The sequence below is a fragment of the Patiria miniata genome, unplaced genomic scaffold (genome assembly GCF_015706575.1).
Source record: "Patiria miniata isolate m_02_andy unplaced genomic scaffold, ASM1570657v1 HiC_scaffold_20, whole genome shotgun sequence".
In the NCBI taxonomy this organism is placed as follows: domain Eukaryota; kingdom Metazoa; phylum Echinodermata; class Asteroidea; order Valvatida; family Asterinidae; genus Patiria; species Patiria miniata.
The window spans coordinates 7,466,043-7,489,979 of NW_024037059.1; the positions used below are offsets into that span (position 1 = coordinate 7,466,043).

The window sequence follows — 23,937 nt, forward strand, 5'->3', positions numbered from 1 at the left end:
CTCGGAGGGTGTTCTTTTAATCTCGTACTAATAAACGCACAAACGGTTTACTCGTGCCTGTCCAGGCTACACAAAACCCATGGCCTCTGACTCTGCCTTAAGGGCATAAGGTGTGTACATGTAAGGTCTATTATGAACTTGAACAATGTCAGTATTTTGCTGATGCAGTCACCGATGACTGCAGGAATAAAAGTTGGTACAGGTGCATTGTGTTCATAGAATTTAGAAAATTGGTAGAGAAAGCACCATTTTAGAGTCAGAGTCAACCACACCTACATGTACATGTATGTTAATTTGTTTTTCTGGTTAACTTTGGTGTATGTACAGTTTGACATTTTCAATTTTTTGTTGACAGGAGGGTTGAGGTTAAAATGTCCAGCTCGTTATCTCTTGACTTCATACCATGGACTTGTTTTTGTTAAACTTTCATTCATTTGTTCATTTGTTAGTTCATTCGTTCATTACTTTAGTTTGTTCCCTTTTAATTTTTGTTTACTGTATGCTTTTTAGGAGGCATTTGTTTGCTAACAACTTTTCAAAATTTGTCCCATTTTTTGGGTCCCTTTGCAGACAGGTGTTTATGACTGATGTTGAGGATGCACGGCGCAAACACCAAAAGGAGGACGTTGAGCACTACGGGGAGATGCTAGCCCACCAGGCTCGCGTCAACGAGCAGAGGACGCGCATCGTGGAGGACAAGACAAAAACCAAAGAGGATGGGAACCTGTAAAGAATCCTAATGGCTGTATAAATGGACTGACTGTGATGGCTGTACAAATTGCTTGACTACGTGTGTTGCATGTTTTATTTTAGACTATAGATTAAATAAAATTAACGATTGAATCAAAATTTCATCATGCTGATTCTGCCCCGATGACATGGATGATGCGCACAGCCAATGGGTTGACTTTGTGTCAAAGTTGATGAACTTTTTTTAGATTTTACTAAACCAGCCAGCAAGAAATAAGGAATTCAAGTTGATCTTTACATCTGTGCAGAACAAATCCTGAAGCCCCACGTGTTAATTTTGATTGTATGGTTTGTGCTTTGTCAACATAAACAATTCCGACAAGAAAAAATTATACTGTTGATCCCGCTACCAAGTGTTATCCATCATGAATGAGGGATCTCAAATACAGCACGACTCAGATGATTGTATGGCGTCACAGAGTGATCATGAGAAATTATTGGAGAGAATCAATTCCAGAAAATTGTACAATGCCAGACGGGATGAAAAGAGTGGTGCTCAGAAGTTGGTGGAGCAAACGAGTTTGCCTGACACGGTTAGGGCAGGGGAATCCGACACGTCCAAAACATCCTCACGGAGAGGCAAGTTGTCGCTCCGTCGTGACGCCAATCGTCCTGGCCACTCAGGGAAACAGAACTCCTCGGCAACATCCCAAACCAAAGCCCCAAAAGAGGTGATGAAGGCAATCTTAGGGGAAACCACTTTGAACCAGAGCAGTGACTTCAAGGAGCCACGGGGCTGTCGGGCACCCCTCCATGAACCCAAGGGTCGGCGGAGACTGGGCAGTTCCCTGAGCAGAGCCAAGAGTAGCAAAGCTCGGAACAATCCCATCTCGGCCTCTGTCCATGCATCCACTTCTACAGGTAAAACTCAAGAATTGACTGCCGCTGATGCTGGAAGACAAACTGTTTCAAGAGTCAAGTTGAACACTCCTGAGTTGTCTGATGACAGCAACACTAAAAGCTCCCTTGACACAACAGGAAGTCTCAACTCTACCAGGACATCGCCTGTAAAGGCCTGTTCTGTGTATGTTTCAAAGTTGAAATTATCCACAGATTCTCTTTCTCACACCAAATTGAATGACAAGGTAGCCACTTCAGAGGTTACCCTGGAACCTGTGCAGTTGCCCAACTCGGCCAATGATGACCCGACTAAATACAGCAATACTGAATCAGAGCTAGGCTCTCTCACTGAAACCAGCAACGAAGACCAGGCTGGTGATACCGCTCAGAAGTGCCCAGTTTGTCACGAGGCATTCCTTGGAGATGATGCCACAGAGAACCTACAGCAGCATGTACAGATGTGTCTGCGCCAACGCTTTGCAAGTTCCATTCAATCCCGAGACTTCACTGCCAACTCAGGTTTGTGCCAGTGTTATATTTTTTTTCTGTGAAACAATATTTACTTACTTTTTTCATTTAGTGTACATTTTACAAGTTATACCGAGATTCTGAAAATTGTGTATGGCTGTGTCTGAAATAGGTGTCTAGAGCTGCGTTTACATCTGCGCTTACATGGTTTTAATGGAATATGACTATAACAGCTATGGATCCGTGCAGAAAAATTAGATGGCAGTTTGTGACACAACTTCAGTCAATTTCTCTGTTCTATATTTAAATGAACATAATTCACCACGTCATTTTCCCTTTGTGGTTCATTTGGTTATTAAAAAAAATGTGAGAGAGCTGTTCCCAAAACATGTTTCCATTGGGAACTATAGACAGTTGCCTATTTGGGGAACACTGTGGTTCCATTAGGCAAAAATTGAAGTTCAGTTTCCTGATTTTTTATTTTCTATTCCAAGTGAAAAATAAAATTTGAGTCACTCCATTATCAGAAAATGTGGTGTTTTCCCTTGGACTCTTTTAAAGATGACACGAGTGGTGACGAGGAGTTTGCCAGACTGCTCCAGCGCCGAGAAGAGGAGAAAGTGCGGGAGGAGAGACTAACGGACAGTGAGAAGTACTTCTGTCAGATCTGCCAGCGAGAGCTCAGCCACATGAACTCGACCAGGAGATCCCAGCACATCAACAGGTAAGTGCAATGTTATAGATGTGACCATATAGGAACTCTGGTTATTATTAAAGGTGGTTTTAAAAAAAAGTGTGGCACACTTCAGAAATGTTACGATATTTGTTTAGCATTACAAGGAGTTCCTTTCAAATGGGGTCTCAACATTTACACAAACCAGCTGAATGAAAATCCTGTCCCGAGTGCTGATTCAGGAATTGTACATGAGAAGATGGGATTTAAAATCTGAAACAGTATCTTGTGAAGTGGATAACTTGTAATAGTTTTTGTGTTTTTGTTAATATCAGATGCATGGATAGCATGGAAACTGTTGAACCACAACAGGAACCAGCAGCCAGTGGGCACCAGACAGTCAGAGGGACAGTTCCTGACTGCCCCATCTGTGGCAAACACTTCAAAACCAAAAAGGTATGTGTCTGTTAATCTTGTTAGGCAAATATATAACTTCTTGTAATCTGGCAATATTACCAGTAGAGCTTTGGGAGGACTTTGCTGGACTCAGCAAGGTAGACGCGGGGTTCATCATGCCATTGAAAATTAAAGTACAAAGATTTTCCATTTGATTTCTGTATAGTAAAGGAACATTGGAGTATTAAAGGAGGTTTCTTGCAAAAAAATTGCCTTTGTTGTTAGGATTGATAAATAAAAGTAAAACAAATTTTACTTTTGTTCTCATTTTTGTTGGTTCTCTTTAGCAAAGGGAATCACATCTGAAGAAATGTGCCCGGGTGAATCAGGTATCAGCCCAGCGGCTAATTGAACTAGTGAAGGTACAAGAAGAGGTCCAAGCTCAGGGTGAAGGTTTAGGAGGTTCCATTGGAGGTTCCACAGGAGGTTCTAAAGGAGGTTCCATGGAAGGTGCCACAGTTGGTTCCTTAAGAGGTGCCAAAGCCGGTTCCTTGGAAGGTTCCGTGGGAGGTTTCACAGGAGGTGCCACAGGTGCTTCCTTGGGAGCTTCAGTGGGAGGTTTCACAGGAGGTTCTGTTGAGGGTTCAGTGGGCAGTTCTGCAGGAGGTTCAACAGGTGGTTCCGTAGGAGGTTCTTTAGGAGGACCCGCTGCAGTAGGTGACACATTAGGGTCAACACATGCACCCGAGTCGTCCAGGCCAACAGTTAGAAGAGGCAGAGGAGGCAGGAATGCTACCAGGGGGAGGAGTAGAGCTAGAGGGAAGGGCAGGAGGAAGCCCCAGGTGCCTGTGGAAGCACAGTAAGTCTATGCAAGCATGCCTAATAATGTGAAACCAAACCTTTTATGTGATGTATATTCAACCTTTTAGTGTCCCTTCGTCAATGGCAGTGATATAGGAAATAACCTTTCATTTTTGTGTTAAAGTTCAATCCTCGTTTTTATTTTCAAAATTGTATGACATATCAAGTGAGTTTGCATGCTTCCAAAAGCATTTTCAAGTTATTTTTAAAGAACGTCAAAAGTCAATTTTAATACATTGTAATTTCTCTGTCACAACAAATTTATTGATGCTGTTGTATTTAAATCAAACTGCTAATTTGTGTCATTTATATGGCCGCACATATGTTATGAAAATGTTTGACACATTGATTGAGTTTGCAGGTTGTTTTTTTTTTCTTTTTGAGTTGAAAGCCAATTTCAATCAGTATAATATGAGAATAATTTATTGCCTGGTAATTTGAGAAATTGTGGTTGGGTAAACATTTGGTTGTTGGTCTATGTATTGTAGGCCCCTGGATGAGGAAACCCAAGTAGCAATGGCACTCTCTGCCTCACTGGTTCAACAGCCTGACCCTGGCCCATCAACAGAGGGCACTGTTGCCCAACCGGCCTCCACCACGGGTAGAGCTCCAAAGCCACCTGGAAAAACAGGTCGCAAGAAAAAAGCTGGCAGGAAAGAAGGAAATAAGTATGTTTTCCTTAGTTTCCGAAGAAATTATACAATCTTTTTTAATGATGGTGCACCTTTGTCATAAGATTTAGTCACACTACTTTTTGTGTTTCTTATGAATGTGTTTTACCAGTGTCATAAGTGAATACTTGGGTTTATCTGATTTCAAATTTGACACAGAGTTGTTTATAGTCAATCACAAGTCAAACTGCATTTCTACGGTATTTGCAAGTTCATCGCAGGTAAAGTCACGTATGCAGTGACACATGAATGCCTGTGTCATAGTCTTTTTGAATAGTCGAATGGGTTGACTTGACATCAGATAACTTGTGATTGACTTGTAAAGACTTGTGGACAAGTGTATATCAACTCCAGCAAGTCTATATTGACAAGACAACTAAAAAAATATCTTTTTGTGTGAAAACAATGAAATAATTTTACCACGCACAGCGCTTTGACAAAAAGCTAAATGTCTTTCACCGGAGGGGCTTTTAACCAATATTTTCATATTGATTTTAATTTTCCCATCAGGGAAGTTCCATTGCTTATTAAAAGGACAGAGGAAGAACGCAGTCGACTTCTTGAAGCCCGGATGGCTGATATCATACTCCCACAGGTAAATCAATAAATTCGCATCCACTTTGTAAATTGCTATTTTTCCAGAATTCAAAGTTATTCACTTAAGTGAGAAAAAAAGTCCAGCTTTTAGCTATGGAATAATTGTTCAACAAATCTTGATTAAGGATAGTTTTTAAAGGTTTGTAAATTTGTAGCGATACAAAGGTTACTCACTTTTAAATGAGACATTTAAATTAAAAATAATCTGCTATAGCATTTATTTATGAAAAAATTACTGTACAAATTTCAAATTATTTTGGCCTGTTTAGGGGGGTCTTTTTTAATGTTGAGGCGCCAAAGCATCCAAAAACAAAACCTTTTGCAGAGAGGTGCAGATGATTTGTTAAAATAAAACATACAAATAAAAAAATGGTCATGAGAAAAAAAATTGAATTTGTGGAAGAGTATAGGAGAACAACTTGTGGAAGTAAAAGCAAAGTGAAGGTTAAAGCAAAATGAAAGTGAAAGCAATTTCTTTCTTACTACCGTTTCCCGGTTTAAAAAAATACCACCAGCATCATCATCATCAGCAGCAGCAACAACAACAGCAAGCAGCAGCAGCAGCAGCAGCCTATGTTTACAAGTGCAAAGTTCTCTAATGTATAGTACCATTTCTATCTGCATTGTATTGTCAGATTTTCATAATTTAAAAACTGTGAGAAAACCATTTGTTGCTGTTGATTGCTCTGTATTCGATGTTACTAGTTCAATTGTTCAGACAGCATCTACACGAAATGTGCATTAATCTGGCTCCGCTTTCATTTCTTTTATGTATTTTCATGGTACATGTGTAGGCAGTAAGTCAAGGCTCCGTGCACAGGGCAAAGCGGGATTTTCCGCCAAACTACAGATTTCTGAACTTTGGTTTTCTATGCAGGAGGTTGCCACAGTCCAGAAGACTCCGAGTTTGAAAAAGAGCAAGGTTGCCAGGCGACACAGGCAGCCGTCACCATGGAAACCGAGAACATGCATTCATCTCGCAGAGGCTGCAGCTGCTGTAACTCACCGAGAACAAAGAGATGAAGACCAGAAGGAGTCATCTGAAGGCCAAGTTCTTAAAGTAAGTAAATTGATGTTCTGAGCAATAGCTGATCCATTAAGCCCCACCCAATGACCCTTTGACCAATCACAGCATTGATTAATGTTCAACATGTGTACACAAAAGTCCGACATGAATGCGCATATGATGCATGTGGCTGAAACATGCAGCGTTGCATTGAAGAGGCGTGCGTGTTGTTTCCCCATGTGCGCAGTGGGTGGGTCTTGCTTGATCCATGTGCACCATGTAAAAAAGCATCAAGTTCAATTTGTAGGCTTCATCAAAACTACATGGTTACAGCCAGCGGTAACTGATAAAAGCTTTGTGTATTGAGAGTTCCAATTTTGGACTACTACCCCTGTATTTCACTAGATTTGAACATGAATTTGACCCCAAATTATTGTTTTCTCTCTTACACTTGGCAGAAATCCCAGACCTTACCCCTGTGGAGTCTGGCATCAGACTGTACCAGTAGCAGTCAGACACCGTTCTATGTTCACCGGTTGTTGCCGGTTGTCACCCCTCAGAAACGGGTGACTTCAAGACGAGCGAATGCAGTAGGGGGTCCTACCACCCCCGGAAAGCACAGCCAAGAGCAATTCAACCAACAGGTAAGATATTTGGGAGTTTTTTATTGCAGAAAGTAAAGACTTGTTTGGTTTTGACACTAACCTTTTCCAGAACACAGCCCTTTCCAGAACACAGCCTCACAAAATCTGTTATTATCTAGCCCTTTGTTCAATGGTCTAACGACCAATGGTGTATGGGTCAATTAATAAACATCCGCATATTCTCAAAGACTTTTGAAGAGTTTTGTCCCTGTTGCTTTTATACAGCATAGCTAGAATAGACCCTGTGCACAAGTAGATATTGTACCCCCAGGGCGTGTGCATCTCAGTGCGCACCACACACCTGTATGACAGAAATACATATTGACAGATGGAGACTTCAAAATTAGAAATGCATCCAGAATTGCCATCCAATTATCACTTCTAAAAGGCTCAAAATAGTTATCAAAACTAATACCATGGTATAACAAAACATGGCACCCTCAGGTGTACACAATGCCTTGAACTGCATGTACTTCACATTGTGTACATTACATGTACTTGTGTCACAAACAGCTGTTTGTACAAACCAGGTAAAACCTGTTAGAGTCAGGTAAATCCAGGGTACTTTTATGATCATTATCATAATTCAATGGTGCGTAACATGCCATGCAGTGAGCCACTGAGAACCAACAGATGGAAATGTGAGATGATTTCAGTAATGCTGCATGAGGCAGCAGTTAACCTGGCACATCTGTTCAAACCCCCAGGGGCTGCATATAGACTTTCCATATGTGAATATGCACAATAAGGAGTGTATGCAATATTAATTTTTTCATAAAACTGTAAATTCAATATTGGGTTTTCCCCTTTACCGACGTAGTTTTATAAGCACTATAGACTTAGTGTTGTCCGAGAGCTTGCAGGTATACCATGTTTATAAAAATGAGCTGGTGAAGGGCAAAGCCAATATTGAATTTACTTCTCTTTGATGCAAACTCTGTCCTATAAATTGTATGCACTGTTTGCAAGAGTCAAATACAGTGTTTTATATGTGAAAGTACACATTTGGAAATATGTGTTACCCGTGAATTGTGAGCGACCTTGGTCAGAAGTACATTTTGAATGGAGCTTATAACCCACGTAAGTGAGCCACTTTCAACTGTATAAGTAGATTTTAATAGGCATGTTGAGAAATCAAGTCAAAACAATGCATGAGCTTGTTTGCTTTTCTCGTTTGTCATCACCTTTTTTGGTATGTTGTTATTTCTCTTTGCACAACAAAATTTGAAAGATTATTGTAAACAAATGTGTTTGTTACTAAACAAATGAAAAGGACATTGCTCTTTATTTTATTTTTTTTAGAGAATAGCCTACTATAGATGAGTGGATGGCAAAACATTTGTTTCTTAACTACTCAAGTGGTTGTTTGCATTGAGTTTGATTTTATTATTTATTTATTTATTTATTTCATGTTATTTTTACCAGGGTAGCCCCATCAGTTGTCAATGAACTGTTCTCCCTGGATTACATAAAAATATGATATAATAACGACAAAAATTACAAAAAACACAAAAGACATATTTATTACTAAAACTAACCGAAGGAATTAAAACCACACGTTTGCATCTGACAATCAGAATAGACTGTTACATTAAGCTGCACTCCTTGATGTTTTGGTCATTCACATCCATAGGTTTGCAACCAAATGTCTGATAAAAGTCTCACATTCGTACACGGTACTAACCGTGGGCATGTGGCCGACTCCAGTACGGTCCATTAACCCTAACCACCCCAACCCATCAAAATCCAACTACATGTTTTATTGATTGTTAGAGTGAGTACTACACTAGTAAACATTATAAATGATTTACATGGGGTCAGGCATACCCTCATAATCAGAGTCCAATAGTTTGGGTGTTGAGTTTTTAAGGCATTGGACATTGCAAGAGTGAGGAACTTTCCTAATAAATCACTCAATTAATCACAAGTTAATCACAATTTGATAGTCCTAGTATCACCAATGTACATTTGATATAATAGTGCCTGAAGTATTTATAAATAAGACAGTGTGATTCTTTTTTAACATGTATCTTTTGTAAGCCAAATGGACGTACGCCCACATGTACACAAACAGATGGTTTTTGTTAAAAAAATGATATGTTTTGATCTCTTTTGAAGGTATGTTCTTAATCTTTTAGTCACTAATATATCTCTCCGAAACTGCCTGCCTAGTTATAGCACCTGAAACTGCCAGAGCACTCTATTGTTTTATCAATTTATCAGTGAATAAACATAATGTCATACAATGTTATGCAGATTGATTATAGCATTGGTTATAATCCAATTCGTTAATCAAAGTCAAAGACAAAAGAGGTGGTTTTCATTTCAGATTATTTTTACTTTGTGGAAATTCTATGGAAATGTCATGCTGATAAAGAACATTGTTCTTTACCTGATGTACATTGTTCATAGACTTTTAATTTTTGAAATGTCAGCTTAGTTTTTTCAAAACTGCATACATGTGTAAGTCTGAAATATGTAAAACCAGAAAAACCCTTAAGAAGCATTTTGACTATTATGCAGTAATTTAATTGCTGTACGAAAATGATGCTTTCTTGATAAATATACCTCTGACAGTGATTGTTATGTACATGTACCTTGTACTAAGTTAAATATTCCTTACCTAGTGCATTAACACGTGCATGTACATTGTGGTTCCACTTCCAGACATTTCGGATGCACAACATTTCACTGTTTGAACATGTAGATACATGTAACCTCACCACATGTATAAGTCAAACCATTCAGTATTGTGGGAATAGTTGCACGAAATCCACTCCACATGTAGCCCTGCTTGCATGTAAATGCACAAGAACAAAGCTTAAGAAAATTCTTTATGGCATTTTAAAAAAACGATAAATATCTTCGTTCCTGATTTTATTAAATGCTAAATTAAAACAGCAAGTAGTAAATCTATTATTTTTCAGATTTATAACAAGAATTGAAAATGCTCCAAAATCAAACTGGTATGGATTTTTTTTTCAAGATATTTGGTAACAGGTTTGCATTGAAATTGCTCAATTACTGAAACAGGAAGATAGAATACTATGAGCAGCATATCTGATGTCCTTGTTTCTGAGATAGTAAATAATGGTATTAAGCCAACAATTGGCAATTTGTATCAGGAATGTCCAGCGCAGGGCACCATAGTTATTGGTAGTCTTAGCCACCATTAAAGCAATAACCTCCGGCAGCCAGCATACCACCAAAGAAGCAGTGACCATAAGGAGAGTGAGAAGAGACTTGGTCCGGAAGCGCAAGGGCACCACGGGGTTGGCCCAGGCTGTTTGGTTCTCTTGGGCTATGCGTCGCTGGTGACGGTGAGCTATCATGGCGATGCGAACGTAGAGAGCTAAAATCGTGACAAGGGAGGTGAGAATGATGACAATACTGATGCTGATGTTGGTGGTTTCCTGCAGGTAGCGGCATATGCTATCCTTGAGTGAATATTTTGGTTGAATGATGGCAACATATATTGCGGTATAGGTTATAGACAAAGCCCATGGAAGGCAGGCTAACAACCGAGCCTTTCCGACAGTCATGAGAGCTGGGTAGCGTAGGCAGTACACAATGCTGATGTACCGGTCGGCGGTCAACAACAACAACGAGAGAATGTTTGTATTGAACAGTATGCTCCCAGAGACAATCTCAAAATAACACATTGATTGGCTAAAGATCTGACCCGGCACAACCCGTTTGATCAGTAATGGCAGTGCGTAAAACAGCGCAATGCAAAGGTCCGAGACTGTCAGAGATCGTAGGAAGACTTTAGCAGCAGGCTGGATGTTGCTGGCACGACAGAGCACGATCAGGCTGAAGAGGTTGAGAGTCAGATTCAAAATGATATCAACCACCAAGAAGGCTATGTATACAACTCCTGCAGGTGTGGCCAGGAATGAACTTGTGTCAATAGATGAAGCATTTCTACTCTGATTATCCATTGCGGTAGATTGGTTCATGGAATCCTATCTTCCCATTCATCTGAAATTCTCCAGTCTGTTTTCCTCAGGAATTTTCACTGTTTTTCTGTGCCTCAGGTGTCTGCAGAGACTCACTGTAATTGGTGAATTGTGTAACAAGCCAATATCTGTGTATAATACTTAGATATCTCAGGTTCAAAACTACTCGCCAGATTTTCATATTGCATGGCATGATCGCCGGTAAAATATGCATGTCTTCCAGCAAAGAGAACCTCCACAGCACGACTGCTTGTCCAAAACAATCGTATAATTTATGATGCTGCTTTCATGTACATGCAATATGGTTGATAGATTTTGTGAGCAAATAAACCATTATGAATCCTGGGGCAACTGGTCCATAAAGCATGCCTACAGAAGACATGACTTCTTGGTACAGTGTACAAAGATTGCATCCAACTAGACAAATGAAAGGAAATAGTGCACTTCAGTAGAAACCCATTTATTACAATTCAACAGCGCTGCCTTGTGGGAGACAATATTAAAATCTTTTTGGCTGACATTTATCACTGGCTTCAGAAATCAGATAAAGAAATATGTCCATAATTAAGGTGAATAAGTACAAGAATTCTTATCTGTTCTGTGAAGTTTCCCCAATTTATCATGGCCATAGTGATCACTCCATCAGAATAAATGTCATGTGTTATCACCTGTTTTTAACTTTTAGCTTTTAGAAAAGAAGAGGAAAAATACTTTATAATTCAAGCTTAAAAGAAGTCTTTTTGGTCAACTAAATCTCAGCCGTGTGATGACTTTTTTTGACATGTTGGGGATTGGTTTGGAGTAGTTCTTTTTCTTCCAACTCTGTGACCCAATTTCGATTCCTGCCCAGGTCAACATGTGGATTGGGTTTTTGGTCCATATTTTGATTTGTTCATTTTCCATGGAATGTCAATTTTGGGGGTTTTCCTCCAAAATATTAATTTCTTTCCTCATCTTCTACCGAGGGAAATAAATCAGAAGACTATCACGGACTAATGCCAAATAAGAATTAGTGGCACCCTATCCTTAACTCTTTTTTTTTAATACATGTAGGAGCGTACGAAATGTATTCAGTTGATTCATTATGGCTGTTTACTAGAAGTATTTCATGCAACTGGTCTACACAATGGTTTTCACATTGCCTTTACGAGGTAATCCTATACAATAGCACTTCACGGCTCTCTTTGCAGTCTGCAACCAATCTAAGTGACAGTCGGGCAGTGAGATAGATACAAAGAGGACACTAGGCTGGCCGTCCCTGGAACCAGCAAAAATAAACAACTTTCACATATGACCCATGGGAAAAGATTCATCTTCGTAACCATCCGTATTGGTCATTTATCTTTTTCTGAACTACAGACATCCCCCTTCAAAGGCACACCCCACACGACTGCACCATCATCCAGAAATGTATCATTAACTCCGAGTCAGGAAGGCTCTGCCACGCAAGCCCTGGGCAGAACGGTGCAGATCCTGGCTGACCTAGCTGCTGAGAGTGCCCTGCCTGCTTGCGCCACACAGTCCAGTGACCGTAGCCTGATAACAGCCAGTGGGTTCATACCTGCTGATGAGGAGGAGGCAGAAGCAGGAGGAGAGGAACCCAAGCATTTGAATGAAGAAGACAATGAGGTATGATTAAAACTACATGTAACTTCCCAGCATTTTTTTGGCCATCTTATTTGGTTTGCCTTTCTCCATTAATAGTCAAGTCAAAACACTTAAGCAATATGTGATTTCGGAAACTCATCAAAACTCTTTCTACATGATATAAACTAGTGTAGGCGTCATCTCATTAAAATACCCAGGATAAATAGTGGACAAATTTATCTGTGATAGGCACATTGTGCTGGGTACTACATGTAGTTGCAGAATCTGAACCAATTTCTCTAGAATCTGTCTGCTATTATGTTCATTTTGGGAAGATTTCTGGTGAAGTTGTTAAGATTCCTTCAAGTAACACCTGAAATGTTGAGCCTCCTGCAAATAAACTTGTCCATAACTTATCTAACATTACGGTGACCCCATTAATACCACTTGGTGCTTTCAAAATGGAAAATCTAAAACAACATGGTGTTCAATTTTTGACGCCTGTGTTAAGCTATGATGACCACAATGGTTTAAGAACATGCATGGGTCCCAGATTTGGGTGACCATTCCACGTAAATTGATTTGAAAAAAAATTGCTTTCTGCTCTTGTTTAAGTCTAAAATTCTTTAAATAAGGTCCATTTGTCAGCCTTGTGATTCAGTTTTGATTTTAGAAAATGTATATTTGGAAGCTGATTATTATTTTAATCTCTTCTCCATCCTCAAGGAAAGCATGATTGCAGTCAATCAGCATCAGATGGAAATTCTTCAGAGCTTAGCTGGATTAGTGAACAGCAAGGATCTAAGCGATCTCCATCTTGTGACATCTGACGGCTCTGTGATCTACGCTCATCAGTTTATGATCAAGCTTAGATGTCCCTCCTTGTATAAGGTTGGTTGATATTACTAGCATTCTTGGCAGGGAATTGAGATTAGACATATCCCAAACCTCATTGGCCAATTATATACCGGTACTTGATTTGATCGTAAATCTGTCTCCAGCAACCACTTGCCGAACAAACACCGATTTCATGAGTCTGCCTCCCGTGAGCAAGAACCTCTGTTAGTCAACTATTTCAGAAAACGTTTTATTAGCAAGGAATTTGACAGATTCTAATTTGATCTGGGAAATACAATTGCTTTATTTTGTAAGTGTCAGTTCTGCCCTAAAGGTATCATGAAATCCAGATTTTATGTCAGAGTTAATTGATTTGAAATATCAGATATTTTATTGGAGCTGTTTTTCCCATCTCAAATATAAAGTATATGATAGGTAATTCACCTATTCAACTTTTGTCGGTTAAGCCTTTGGTTACCTTTAAAAACAGTTTGTTTTCCCATGGTTAGCACAAATGGTTGCTTAGTCGCTCTGTAAGAGGCAGAAATGTCATCAGCAATTTTTTGTATCATACAGTTGATTGAAGAGAGCCCTTCATATAGTAGCAGTCAAGCCAAGAGCCTTGATCTACGAGATTTTAGTCATGGTAGCCTCCTCTGTGCACTGCATTTTATTTACTCTGGGAGGGGGACAGTTACCAGCTCGACAGCGGATGAAGTCTGGAAGTTTGCTAAAAGGTGAGTTGTTTTAACAATTAAAAAAATCTTTTTGTCATTTGATGGATTCATTTCCCTAGAAAAAATATCCCTTCCAGGAACATACCTTCAAAGATTATAAACCACTTGTTCTTAATTTGATGCAAAATTTCTCATTTCATCTGTGTGCATGGTTTCACGTACCGGCCAAACTTGCCCAGTTAAAAATACGGATATGTATCTGTCATTTCTTTGTAAATCCCTGTGGAAACTTGACCAGAAAATATTAGGGCAACCAAACAAGTTATTTACCTAAATATCAAAAACATTGATGAAAAGATAAATTAACATATTCTGCAAATCTTGTCATTCTTGACCACTATTCTCATTGTGTTTGTACTTCCTGCAGGTTTTCATTACCAAAGCTGTCTGATATCTGCTCCGAATTTCACAACGAAATAGACAAATCCAGGGCAGCATCTGAGAGGGATGTACAGTCGTCAGAATCAGATTTGGTTTCAGGTCCCCAAGGAAGCACACAGGTAGTCGGGCAGGAAAACGAGGATTTCTTTGCAAACCGGGGTCTAGATGACCTGATACAAAGCCTATGGGATAGTAGCGATGAGGAAACTGACGACCATCACAAAGAGGACGGTGATGACGCAAGTGATGACAGTGATGGGAATCAGAAAGCACCTGCCTCACAAACAAAGCGTAGGTTTTCTCACAGAGTGTCGGATACAGACAGCGACACTGAGGCTAAAGACATTGTCCCTGATGACAAGGAACTGGATGAGATCTATGAGTTCTTCAGTACGCAGAGGCAGCAGCGCAGTCAGAGAAGCAACGTCAAGAAATCTGAAGACTCTGGCGATGCAGAGAGTGATGAGAATGCAGTGGATGAAGAAGAAGTAGATAATGATGGTGGAGAAGTGGATGAAGAAAACTCAGAAAAGGTGTCAGCAAACTGCAGACGACAATCATTCACCATCGTAGAGCAGCTTCAGAGCAGCTGTCTGCCCCAGAGCCAAAGATCTCAGACGAATGAAGTATCCTCTGAGCTAGGAGATGTCAACAGCAAGCATCTCCGAGATCATGTCTTGCAAGAACAAACAGCTAAGAGACAAAAATTTGATGGAAGTTCAAATGGAGTAGCTGAGCACATCAACTCTTCATCAGAATTGATCACACCGTGCTTTGTGCATGTGAAGAGGCTCTCAAATGATCTCTCAGTCTCCCCGCTGAAGGAAAAACACACTACAGCCACTGTTGGAAAATGTTTAGAGCTCCAGTGTAACTTAAAAACAGGACACATGGAAAGCAGGCAGCCAGAGCTAAATGAACTGAAAGAAAATACCAAAAAATTGTCACAAATCCCTGGTGAACACTGTAGCATCCATCAGGGGGCAGATGCAACTCTCGCAGATGTAGGTGATAGCATCTTCCAGTATTGTGATGAAAATGAGGACGATGTGGAGATGTTGGATGTGTCTCAGACTTCGGAATCAGAAATTGACCAGCCCTCAACTGTTCAATCTAGAAAAATAGATATGGAAGGAGATCAAAACGCTTTCAATCAGAGTGCAGATCTTCTTGGGAGTTTTTCTAGTGAAAGGGGCAAAGATGTCAGTGATATGGATGAAGTAGAATCTACTGTGAAAGTGCCAACAGATAGAAGAGGTACCTGTAGCTCATCTGGAAGTGAAGATGAGTCACTGCCGAATGTTAACATGAGCCAACCTGAAAAACAGGTCTCAGAGAGGCCTGAGGATAGTCGCTCCTCTGGACACCCCAGTGAAGAGGAGATGGTCTCTGATGAAGGGCCAGAGCTCAGCGTCTCGGAGGATGCCAAGGAACAAAGTCGAGATAGTGGGGAGGATGCAGTTATTGATCTCTCACAGGATGATGAAGATCAGGAGATAGAATCTGTTGAATCAGGTCTTGAGGAAGGCAACTGCACTGATAACAACAAGGACACCGTCCAAGAGGATTTCAGTGATAAAGACAGAGATGAGGATTTGCCAATAATAGTGCCTCTTTCACCAGACCCAACCCTGTCAGGGACCAAGATTACATCCAACCCACCAAAGACCTACCTCCCTACCAAGAAACCCTCACCCAGCAAGCCCCCTATTCTCAAACCACTAAAATTCACATTCCGAAGGCGAGACAGACAAGGTGATACTAAAGAAATACCAGTGAGAACTGAACCCACGGAACTTAACACTTTCGGGACCCCTGCTGTCTACAGAATGGAAAGAACAAAGCCCAAGTCATCAGACGCCTTTGCCACAATTCTTGAGACACCTGCTGCATTCCGGGCTGAGGCTGATGTTATCAGAGACTCTTCAACTCCCATGTTTGGTACAAGTGCTGGAGGGGTCTCCAACCGTCATGATTGTATCTCTCCTAAAATATCACCTGTGAAGGAGAGCACAAATGATGACCAAGGGAAAGGCAAGAGAGTCGGTGCTTTGACTCGGAAGGAAACAAGCCGCTCATCTGATTCGTCTAACAAAAGTGGGAGAGGTATCATGAATGATGGGAGCCCAGTACTAAAATTGCTGTCAAAGAACTCTCTCTCCAAAAAGGACAAAGACATCAGGGCCACAAGCACAACCAATTCACTCAGCAAAGCAACTGTGTTTGAGGCAACTCAAGAAGACAGTTCTGTGCAGGAGGAGAGTGGACCAGACTCTCCCTCCTTGTCAGGCACACCAGTGAGACCAACACCAGACTGCTTTGATGCTGACACTCCAGTGATTGTAAGTTCCATTCCCCCTGCACCACTTTCTCCCTCACCTCCCCCCTCTCCAACCTTTGGTTCGGTCTGCTCTCTGAAAGCAAAGGAATCAGTGTCAGATTCATCTGAGCACCAACACCTGGACGATTCCATTGTGGATGAGAGGAGTGCCAGGGAAGAAAGCTTTTCAACAAGATGCAAGAGGAAGTTACAGCAAGAAGACCTTGAATGGGAAAATGTAGAAGCACCATCAAAGAGACCGAAGGGTCTAGCTATAGCATCTCATGGACCTCCCCATACTGTCATCAACACAAACCTCAGTCCTGCTTGCACCACAGATGAAGATGATGTTGTCCTTGTCTCCAATGAGGAAGAAAATGGAGAAGTTCTCAGATCAAGCAGATCAGGATCTAATGGAACAAACACAGGCATTGCTGTGAGAAGTGACAAAGTGTCCTGGCCTGAACAGCTCTGTGTTGGGCTGTCCCCAACGAGATACTCTCCAGAGTCTCCATCCAGTGATGAGGCAGAGATTAGTCAGGATGCTTTCCATGATGCCTCAACGCCTAGAATCCAAGTAGACAAGGCTTCCGTCCTTGAGACTACTGGATCTCTCAAAGAATACTCTTTACCAGTGTCACCTGCCAAGGACTCAAAATGTCAGTCATCTCCTGGAAATTCCCCAGAGCCAAAATCTTGGTCTCAGAATCCCTTCAGAAGAAGAGACACTGAAAACGCTGCTAGTCGAAGCAATCCTCAATCTTTCACTTTGTCTCAAAAGTCTGCCTCAGATGTGGAGAGCACGCCCTCAACATTAGCACAGAATGCCTCTGAGGATCAGTTTGCCTATTTTGGAGATGATGGAGGAGGCTACATGGATGACTTCAGCTTCTGTTCAGATGGAGAAAGGGGCCCGGAGGGAGTAGAGGTGGAAGTCATCGCATCAGAGAAGACTCACACCAAGACAAACACGCTCAAGGGTGGAGGTGCAGTTTCACATCTAGAAGTGAGTAATTTCTAATTCCCACCTAACGCTCATTCTTATTTCTTTACAGTCCATGATACTGACATCTGAAAAATGTGTTCAGGTGAAGTTTTGTTCTCAAGAATAGTTAGTTTCTACCCAAAACTACTGCTGCAACCAACTGGAAAAATGTTGGTATTCAGGTTAAATGAAATCTTCTAAAGATGCCTTATAAATATTCTCACAGCAATATTAAAACCAGCAATCTGCATCTAAGTGTGGAAGGAATATTTACTCTTTTGCCTACAGAAACCCTCAACTTCAGATCCCAACCCCCTCAAGTCTGCATCGGGGACACGCAGGGGTTTCCAGGTTAACCTGAGCATCCAGAACTTCTCCAGTTCAGAAGAGGATGCTTCGCCTCCCAAACTGGCCTTGCGTTTGAAAGACTATGTTGGAGTGCTGTCGACATCGATGCAGCTGCGAGAGGAAGCGGAGGAGTTTGGATGCAGCGAGAGCTTCCTGTTTGAGCTTAAGGCAGGGCACGTGGATGAGGAAACAGCCTGGGGTGGAGTCATGAGAACAGGGGGAGGCCTCGATGTCGAACAAGCTCAAAGTAAGTTGGAGATTTCAGTTGTAAAAAGGGGCAAGTTAGATTAAGGACCATTGATTGACTAGTAATGGATTTTTGACTAATCTTGCATCTGTGTGTTAATATTAAGGTGTGGACATTTGTAATGAAATGCTGCTCATCCTTGAACTACATTATGATAAGCATTGCTAATGTTAACTAATGATGTGACCAACCTCAGTATACTGGTTCCAAATAGTTAACAGACTAGTCCAACCATGGTCAACAGGTATGAGTGCAAGAGAAGTTGTTGGAATTGTGAATAACATAGTCCGTCCTCACACTTTCCCAAAATTAAATCCTGATGAACTAAATAATTTGGAGCTGTAACAAGCAGCTGTCCCTGACAGCACATTTTTTGAACATCTCAAATTTGGTTTTATTGCTGCATTCCTTGCCAGAAACAGGGCCATTAAAGTTTTGCCCATTCTCCTTAAATTTAACTTGCACATTGAGAATCTGAGTAGTTCTTCAAATACCTTCCAGACAAGGCAGACTTTATTTTAATTCCACAGGCAGGTTTTAAGGTAAGAAAAATGGCAAATCTGATTTTACATTGTCTTTTTCACTGAAGAAAAAAGTTCTGAAGTTGGCAAACAAGTTCCACCAACACCTGTGGTCAGCAGAAAACAGCCAATGAACAAAGAGACAATTGACAAGTTGTACCACCCGCCGGCACCTGTCACGCCAATGCCACACTATGATGATATGAACACGCCTGGTTTAAAGGTAAAACGTCAGTGGTTCCGAGGGTGAACGCATGATGCAAAGTCTGCTTGGCAGAAATGGACTAGTACAAGCAATTTGAGATGTCATATGCACTTTAATGAATGCTTATACAGTACAAATTTGGTTTGGACAAATGGGGTAAATGGCCAGTTAATGTTCAACAGTTGTATCACTTTTTGGTAGTTCATGGATTCCTTCCCATGTTCCTTCTCAATAGTGATGATACAAATCTTGCCTGGATGATGATCTTAAGACCTAGTTTGAAGATTATTATTTTTATTCCCAAACAGGTGACATATCCATGCAAAAATAATTGTCAGTAGTACTGAACATGGAGATTTGTTGCTCTGGGTTTAGGTGTAGCAGCCCTTAAGGATTTCACTCCCTACTTATTTCACTAACCCTGAGCTTACAAAAGCTAGGCCTGGGGAAGGAAATGCCTGCCCTTGGTTTGTACATTGCTGATGGTGCATGAGCTGGTTCAAAACATAATTATATTGACCCTGCTGTCTTTCTAGTACATGATTAACCTCACTTTTATTCAATAACACCTATTATATAATGTTTAAGTTAACAACGATATTTACTTCGCTCGTTGCAGAATGAACTCAAGAGGTTTGGAGTGAAGCCATTGCCCAAGAAGAAAGCCCGCCTGAAATTGAAAGAGATCTACAGCTACACACACCAAGGTATATGTTGATAAATGTTTTACTTAAGCTGAATCCAACAACATGCTAAAGTATATAATTCCTGATAAATATATTACAATAAGCAAATGTATTTCTGAGTCTGGTAAATAATTTTTTTTTTAAATGGCCGTAGTTGGATATTGTTGGTTTTGTATTGCTTGTCAGGTCTTTTTGTTTGTGACATTCATTCCAGTTATCGTAATTCCATTCCAATCACCAACTTAAACTACTGAGGCAAATTAGGGGGAGAAATGTGAATCCTTGAAATTTAACCTCGGAGCAGGAATCTGTCGCGCGTTCTTTTTGTTTCAACTTTCAAGATGAACCAAGCCTATGTAATGTAAAAGTGGCCAGGTCTTTACTTTCCTAAATCCTGAAAGGTCTTCCCATACCTCCTATTAGATTTCTGAAAGATCTGGTTCGTTAGGGTTCAAGATGCTATTGAATTAACTGGATCATTGAAAAAGGTTTTCCTTCATTATTATCCCTCATGTCGTCTTTTTCCTCTACAGTTTTGGAGGACAGCGATTCAGACGCAGACATGTCAGGACCAACAACCTTCAAGCTTCCATCAGCAGCCACAAAGCGAACCACTTCCAAACCTCAATCTCGACAGACAGCCTCCAAGAAATCCCCAACCCGGAAAAATAAGAAATCCAACCAGAAACAAGGAAGCAAGGGCTGCCAGGCTAGCCAGGTGGAGACGGCAACTGTGAGCAGGCCGGCGTGTTCAGGGACATCTGCTGGCGGGGACAGGGAGTCTTTAGATAGTGATGATAGGTAAGCGAAACATAAGTATTTCACTTTTAAATGAGACATTACGGCCTAACAATAACTAAGTTTCTGAAGGGTAGACTGCTCCTGCCTTCCCACCCTATCAGGATCTATAATGTAGGGACCTTGAACAAGTCTGCTTATTGGGCAGGTCTGTTGATGTGCAAAAGCAACACGAAAATAAAGGCCTTTCTTCAGAGGAGTTCAGATGCCCAAAATAAAAAAAAATAGGGGCTTATTTAGTATGTAAATCCTACATGATGAAATTTATTGCAAGAAATAAATTAAATTGGTTCAAGAGCACTGACAGTGCATCTGTAAAGTCACAAAGCCATCCATTACATGAGGTTGTCTGCTTACTTTATGAATAGAAAAGGTGGAGTTGCAGTCAAGCCCATTGCAAGTCCATTCAAAAGTCAATCACAGGTCAGTCACTTGTAGAATCACAAGTGAGGTCACAAAAGTCATTGGGATGAACCAAGACAAAGGAATGCCTCTGTCTTATTTCAATTTGAATCACTTCTGATTTGATACTTCATCAGACTTCTGTTTGATTTCTGATTCAATGAGGACCTGACTACAACTCTGGAAGGGGGAGCACAGGTTTAAGCAAATCCCAGAGGTATTGTCAAAATCCTGTCATTTTAATGTCTATGATTGTGGTATTTATTTCAGTGAGTATGGCAACTCCAGAGAATGTCCTGAAGGAAATGAAGACGATGACGATGAGGAGGAGGACTACTTGGAACCATCTCAGAGGGTGAGGTTGACCTCAGCAACCAAGAAGCTTTGAAAAAAAACTATTGCAATTGAATTATTACAAAATACAAAGTGTCACAAATTGTTTTGTCAATGTCAAAAAAAGGGCAAATCCTTCGTATTTTATTGTTAATGTGCAGTATCACACAAACGAGTGGGCATTTATCTGTATTGTGAATTATTCATATTTTAAAAGTTATGTTTTTGTGTTCTACGAAACTGTGCTTGTTGCTACTTTTGTTTTTTCTAAAATATAGGATTGACTGATCACATCAAAGTATGTTTATTGGACAAGGGAGTGATAACTGTCTTTTTTTTTAAATTTGGAATGACTGCAGTGTATGAAAACCTTAACAGAAATGTTTCCCTTTGGAGTGAAAACTCCTTTAATTATGCTTAAAAAAACCCTTTCTTTTCTTACAGACTGCTGCCAACCTTGAAGAAGCCATTAGAACCTACATCAAGACCAATCATTCTCTATATGAAAAGATTTTGTGCTTTGAGGTAAGACGACCACTTTAACATTTGCTGCTTTTTATTTTCTGTAGTGATTTAGTAAACAAAGAACTTGTTTTTCAAGAAACCAAGTGTAATCAGTTAATAAGTTTTCTTTCTTTTTTATTCTCACGGACAGCCCCTTGAATTGGACAAATTCCATGCAGAGTTGAAAAATGCTGGCATCAAATATTCCAAGAACAAGCTAAGAGAGTTTCTGGATTATCATGTAAGTATCAAGTTTCTTTCTGCAAGTATCTTCATGAATTTTTGGAAGACACAGCGGGGCCGGCAGCTAAGTGTCTTCTCACTGACTCACGGGCATTCTGCCACCTTACAAAAAACCACCATATTGATAAAAAGAAAATTAAAGGGCAAACATATACTCGAATCATATGCTGACAGGAACTACTGACTGGAAAAACTAACAATTTCAAATGTCCTGCACTGCGAATTTGGGAACATCTCCCACAATGCACTGGGAAAAATTAACTCTCCGTGGCAAATTTTTGCTTGCGCACCGCATTTTGAATTGCCCGAATTCTCTTGTCTTGTTTCTTTACGAAAAAGCTTGTCATATATTAAGTATTTTTGAAATATTATGTACTCCTTGTTCTTGTGTACATTTCTTTTTGCCCAAGCTCAGCATGCTTACAAGTTTCTCATGATTTGGCAAATATGTGACTTTTTTCTTCTTCTTATTTGCAGTGTATCACTTTCCGAGTCATCACCAGCAGTACAAACAGGCACGTAAGGAAACCAAAACAACCCAAAAGCAAGTGATGCTCAGCATCAACTTTTTATTGAATGTCAGTGCAAATCATTGAGCAAAATCTAGGAAGAACTATGGATAACCATTATGGCATTGTTCAACATCAGTGTTGAAGCAAAAACAGTAGAAACCGTTAAATATTGGAAATGCATCGTAATTTTACAGAGTTCCATGTGCTTATGTGTAGGTGTGGGTCACTCACTGAACAAAATGTGTTCAGCGAGAGCACAAAGAAATTATGAGTAACCAACACCATTTGTTAGAGTGAAGTGGTCAGAACCAAAAACAGTTTTTTAGGGTCCATTTCAGAGATGCGACTTGGGCTAACGTGTCCGGTCTAATAGTTTTGTCTTATTTTGTAAGAAAATATCAATTTAATTTAAAATTCATGTTTAAACATTCTAATGGTATGTAAATTATATTCCAAAGTGCCTACAATATCAGAAAACGTATAAAATTTTCCTTTTTCAAGAGTTGAGTGATGTGCGGATATATAAAATCAAGAAAAAAATTAGTGTTTTATGTGTGAAACTGCTTTTATAGAAAAGTATTGTCTTGTGTTATACTACAAAAGTCCATTTGTTTTCACTTCAAATTGATAAGTATCACTGAATTTAGATGGTTTAAGTACCTATGTCTAAACGTTTTAGTCCAACTTGACTTAATTTTTTTTTATGATGATGCATCTATCATGCATTATAAATTTATGTATAATTTTTCTTGTAAAGACATACCTCAACCTTCGTTTCCAAGACAATTAATATGGACAGACTGTGCTAAAAATCGCTACCAAATTTGTCTACAATTTGAGATGAAACTAAGTTCAAAGTTTAACGGCAGGCTTATTAATATAAAGAACAGTTGAAATTTATTTTAAACTTTAAAATCTGTGAAAAATTATGTTTAAAGCTTTTTCATCATAATATGTGTGATAAGGTGAGTACCGGTATAAATGTATATGGTAGCTGAAAAAGAAAATACAACTATTTCAAAGAAATTAGCCTTAAAGATATTAAGAACAGTTGAAATTTATTTTAAAATTTAAAATCTGTGAAAAAATTGTGTTTAAATCTTTTTCATCATAATATGTGTAATAAGATGAGTACCGGTACAAATGTATGGTTACTAAGAAAAGAACACACAATTATTTCAAGGAAATAAACCTGTTTGCTCTTCTTTCTTCTTGTCAGTACCGTTCTTTTATTTATTCAAAACAGCGCTAAAAATAACTTTCTGAAGGCAGCATGCATAATGCCACAGTTTCACTGCCAAAATCGTTGTAGATCAGACTTAACTATTCGATAATTACTTCTGAAGGCGACATAGTATCACAGGTTTATCTGCCAATAGATCTTGCCTGCTTTTCAAAATCGGAGCTATTAAGGCTGCCAAAAGGT

General features: G+C 39.9%; 1 protein-coding gene across 2 annotated transcripts in view; it reads left to right on the plus strand.

Annotated features, from left to right (window-relative positions):
* LOC119729013 overlaps window positions 1-23,719 on the plus strand; it is a 29,455-nt gene extending 5,736 nt beyond the window's left edge. The window contains exons 2-21 of one of the 2 annotated variants that reach the window (XM_038201496.1): window positions 571-2,109; window positions 2,620-2,782; window positions 3,067-3,187; window positions 3,475-3,986; window positions 4,477-4,656; window positions 5,170-5,254; window positions 6,134-6,316; window positions 6,721-6,906; window positions 12,225-12,494; window positions 13,179-13,343; window positions 13,866-14,026; window positions 14,394-17,733; window positions 18,001-18,307; window positions 18,897-19,051; window positions 19,653-19,740; window positions 20,253-20,520; window positions 21,190-21,274; window positions 21,697-21,777; window positions 21,908-21,997; window positions 22,477-23,719. In XM_038201496.1, the coding sequence (XP_038057424.1) occupies window positions 1,116-2,109; window positions 2,620-2,782; window positions 3,067-3,187; window positions 3,475-3,986; window positions 4,477-4,656; window positions 5,170-5,254; window positions 6,134-6,316; window positions 6,721-6,906; window positions 12,225-12,494; window positions 13,179-13,343; window positions 13,866-14,026; window positions 14,394-17,733; window positions 18,001-18,307; window positions 18,897-19,051; window positions 19,653-19,740; window positions 20,253-20,520; window positions 21,190-21,274; window positions 21,697-21,777; window positions 21,908-21,997; window positions 22,477-22,551 (7,509 nt within the window). In that variant the 5' untranslated portion in view covers window positions 571-1,115 and the 3' untranslated portion in view covers window positions 22,552-23,719. Of the gene's footprint in view, window positions 1-570; window positions 2,110-2,619; window positions 2,783-3,066; window positions 3,188-3,474; window positions 3,987-4,476; window positions 4,657-5,169; window positions 5,255-6,133; window positions 6,317-6,720; window positions 6,907-12,224; window positions 12,495-13,178; window positions 13,344-13,865; window positions 14,027-14,393; window positions 17,734-18,000; window positions 18,312-18,896; window positions 19,052-19,652; window positions 19,741-20,252; window positions 20,521-21,189; window positions 21,275-21,696; window positions 21,778-21,907; window positions 21,998-22,476 lie in introns of those variants that run through there. The other variant, XM_038201497.1, reaches the window with a different exon arrangement.
* Window positions 23,720-23,937: the final 218 nt, after the last annotated feature.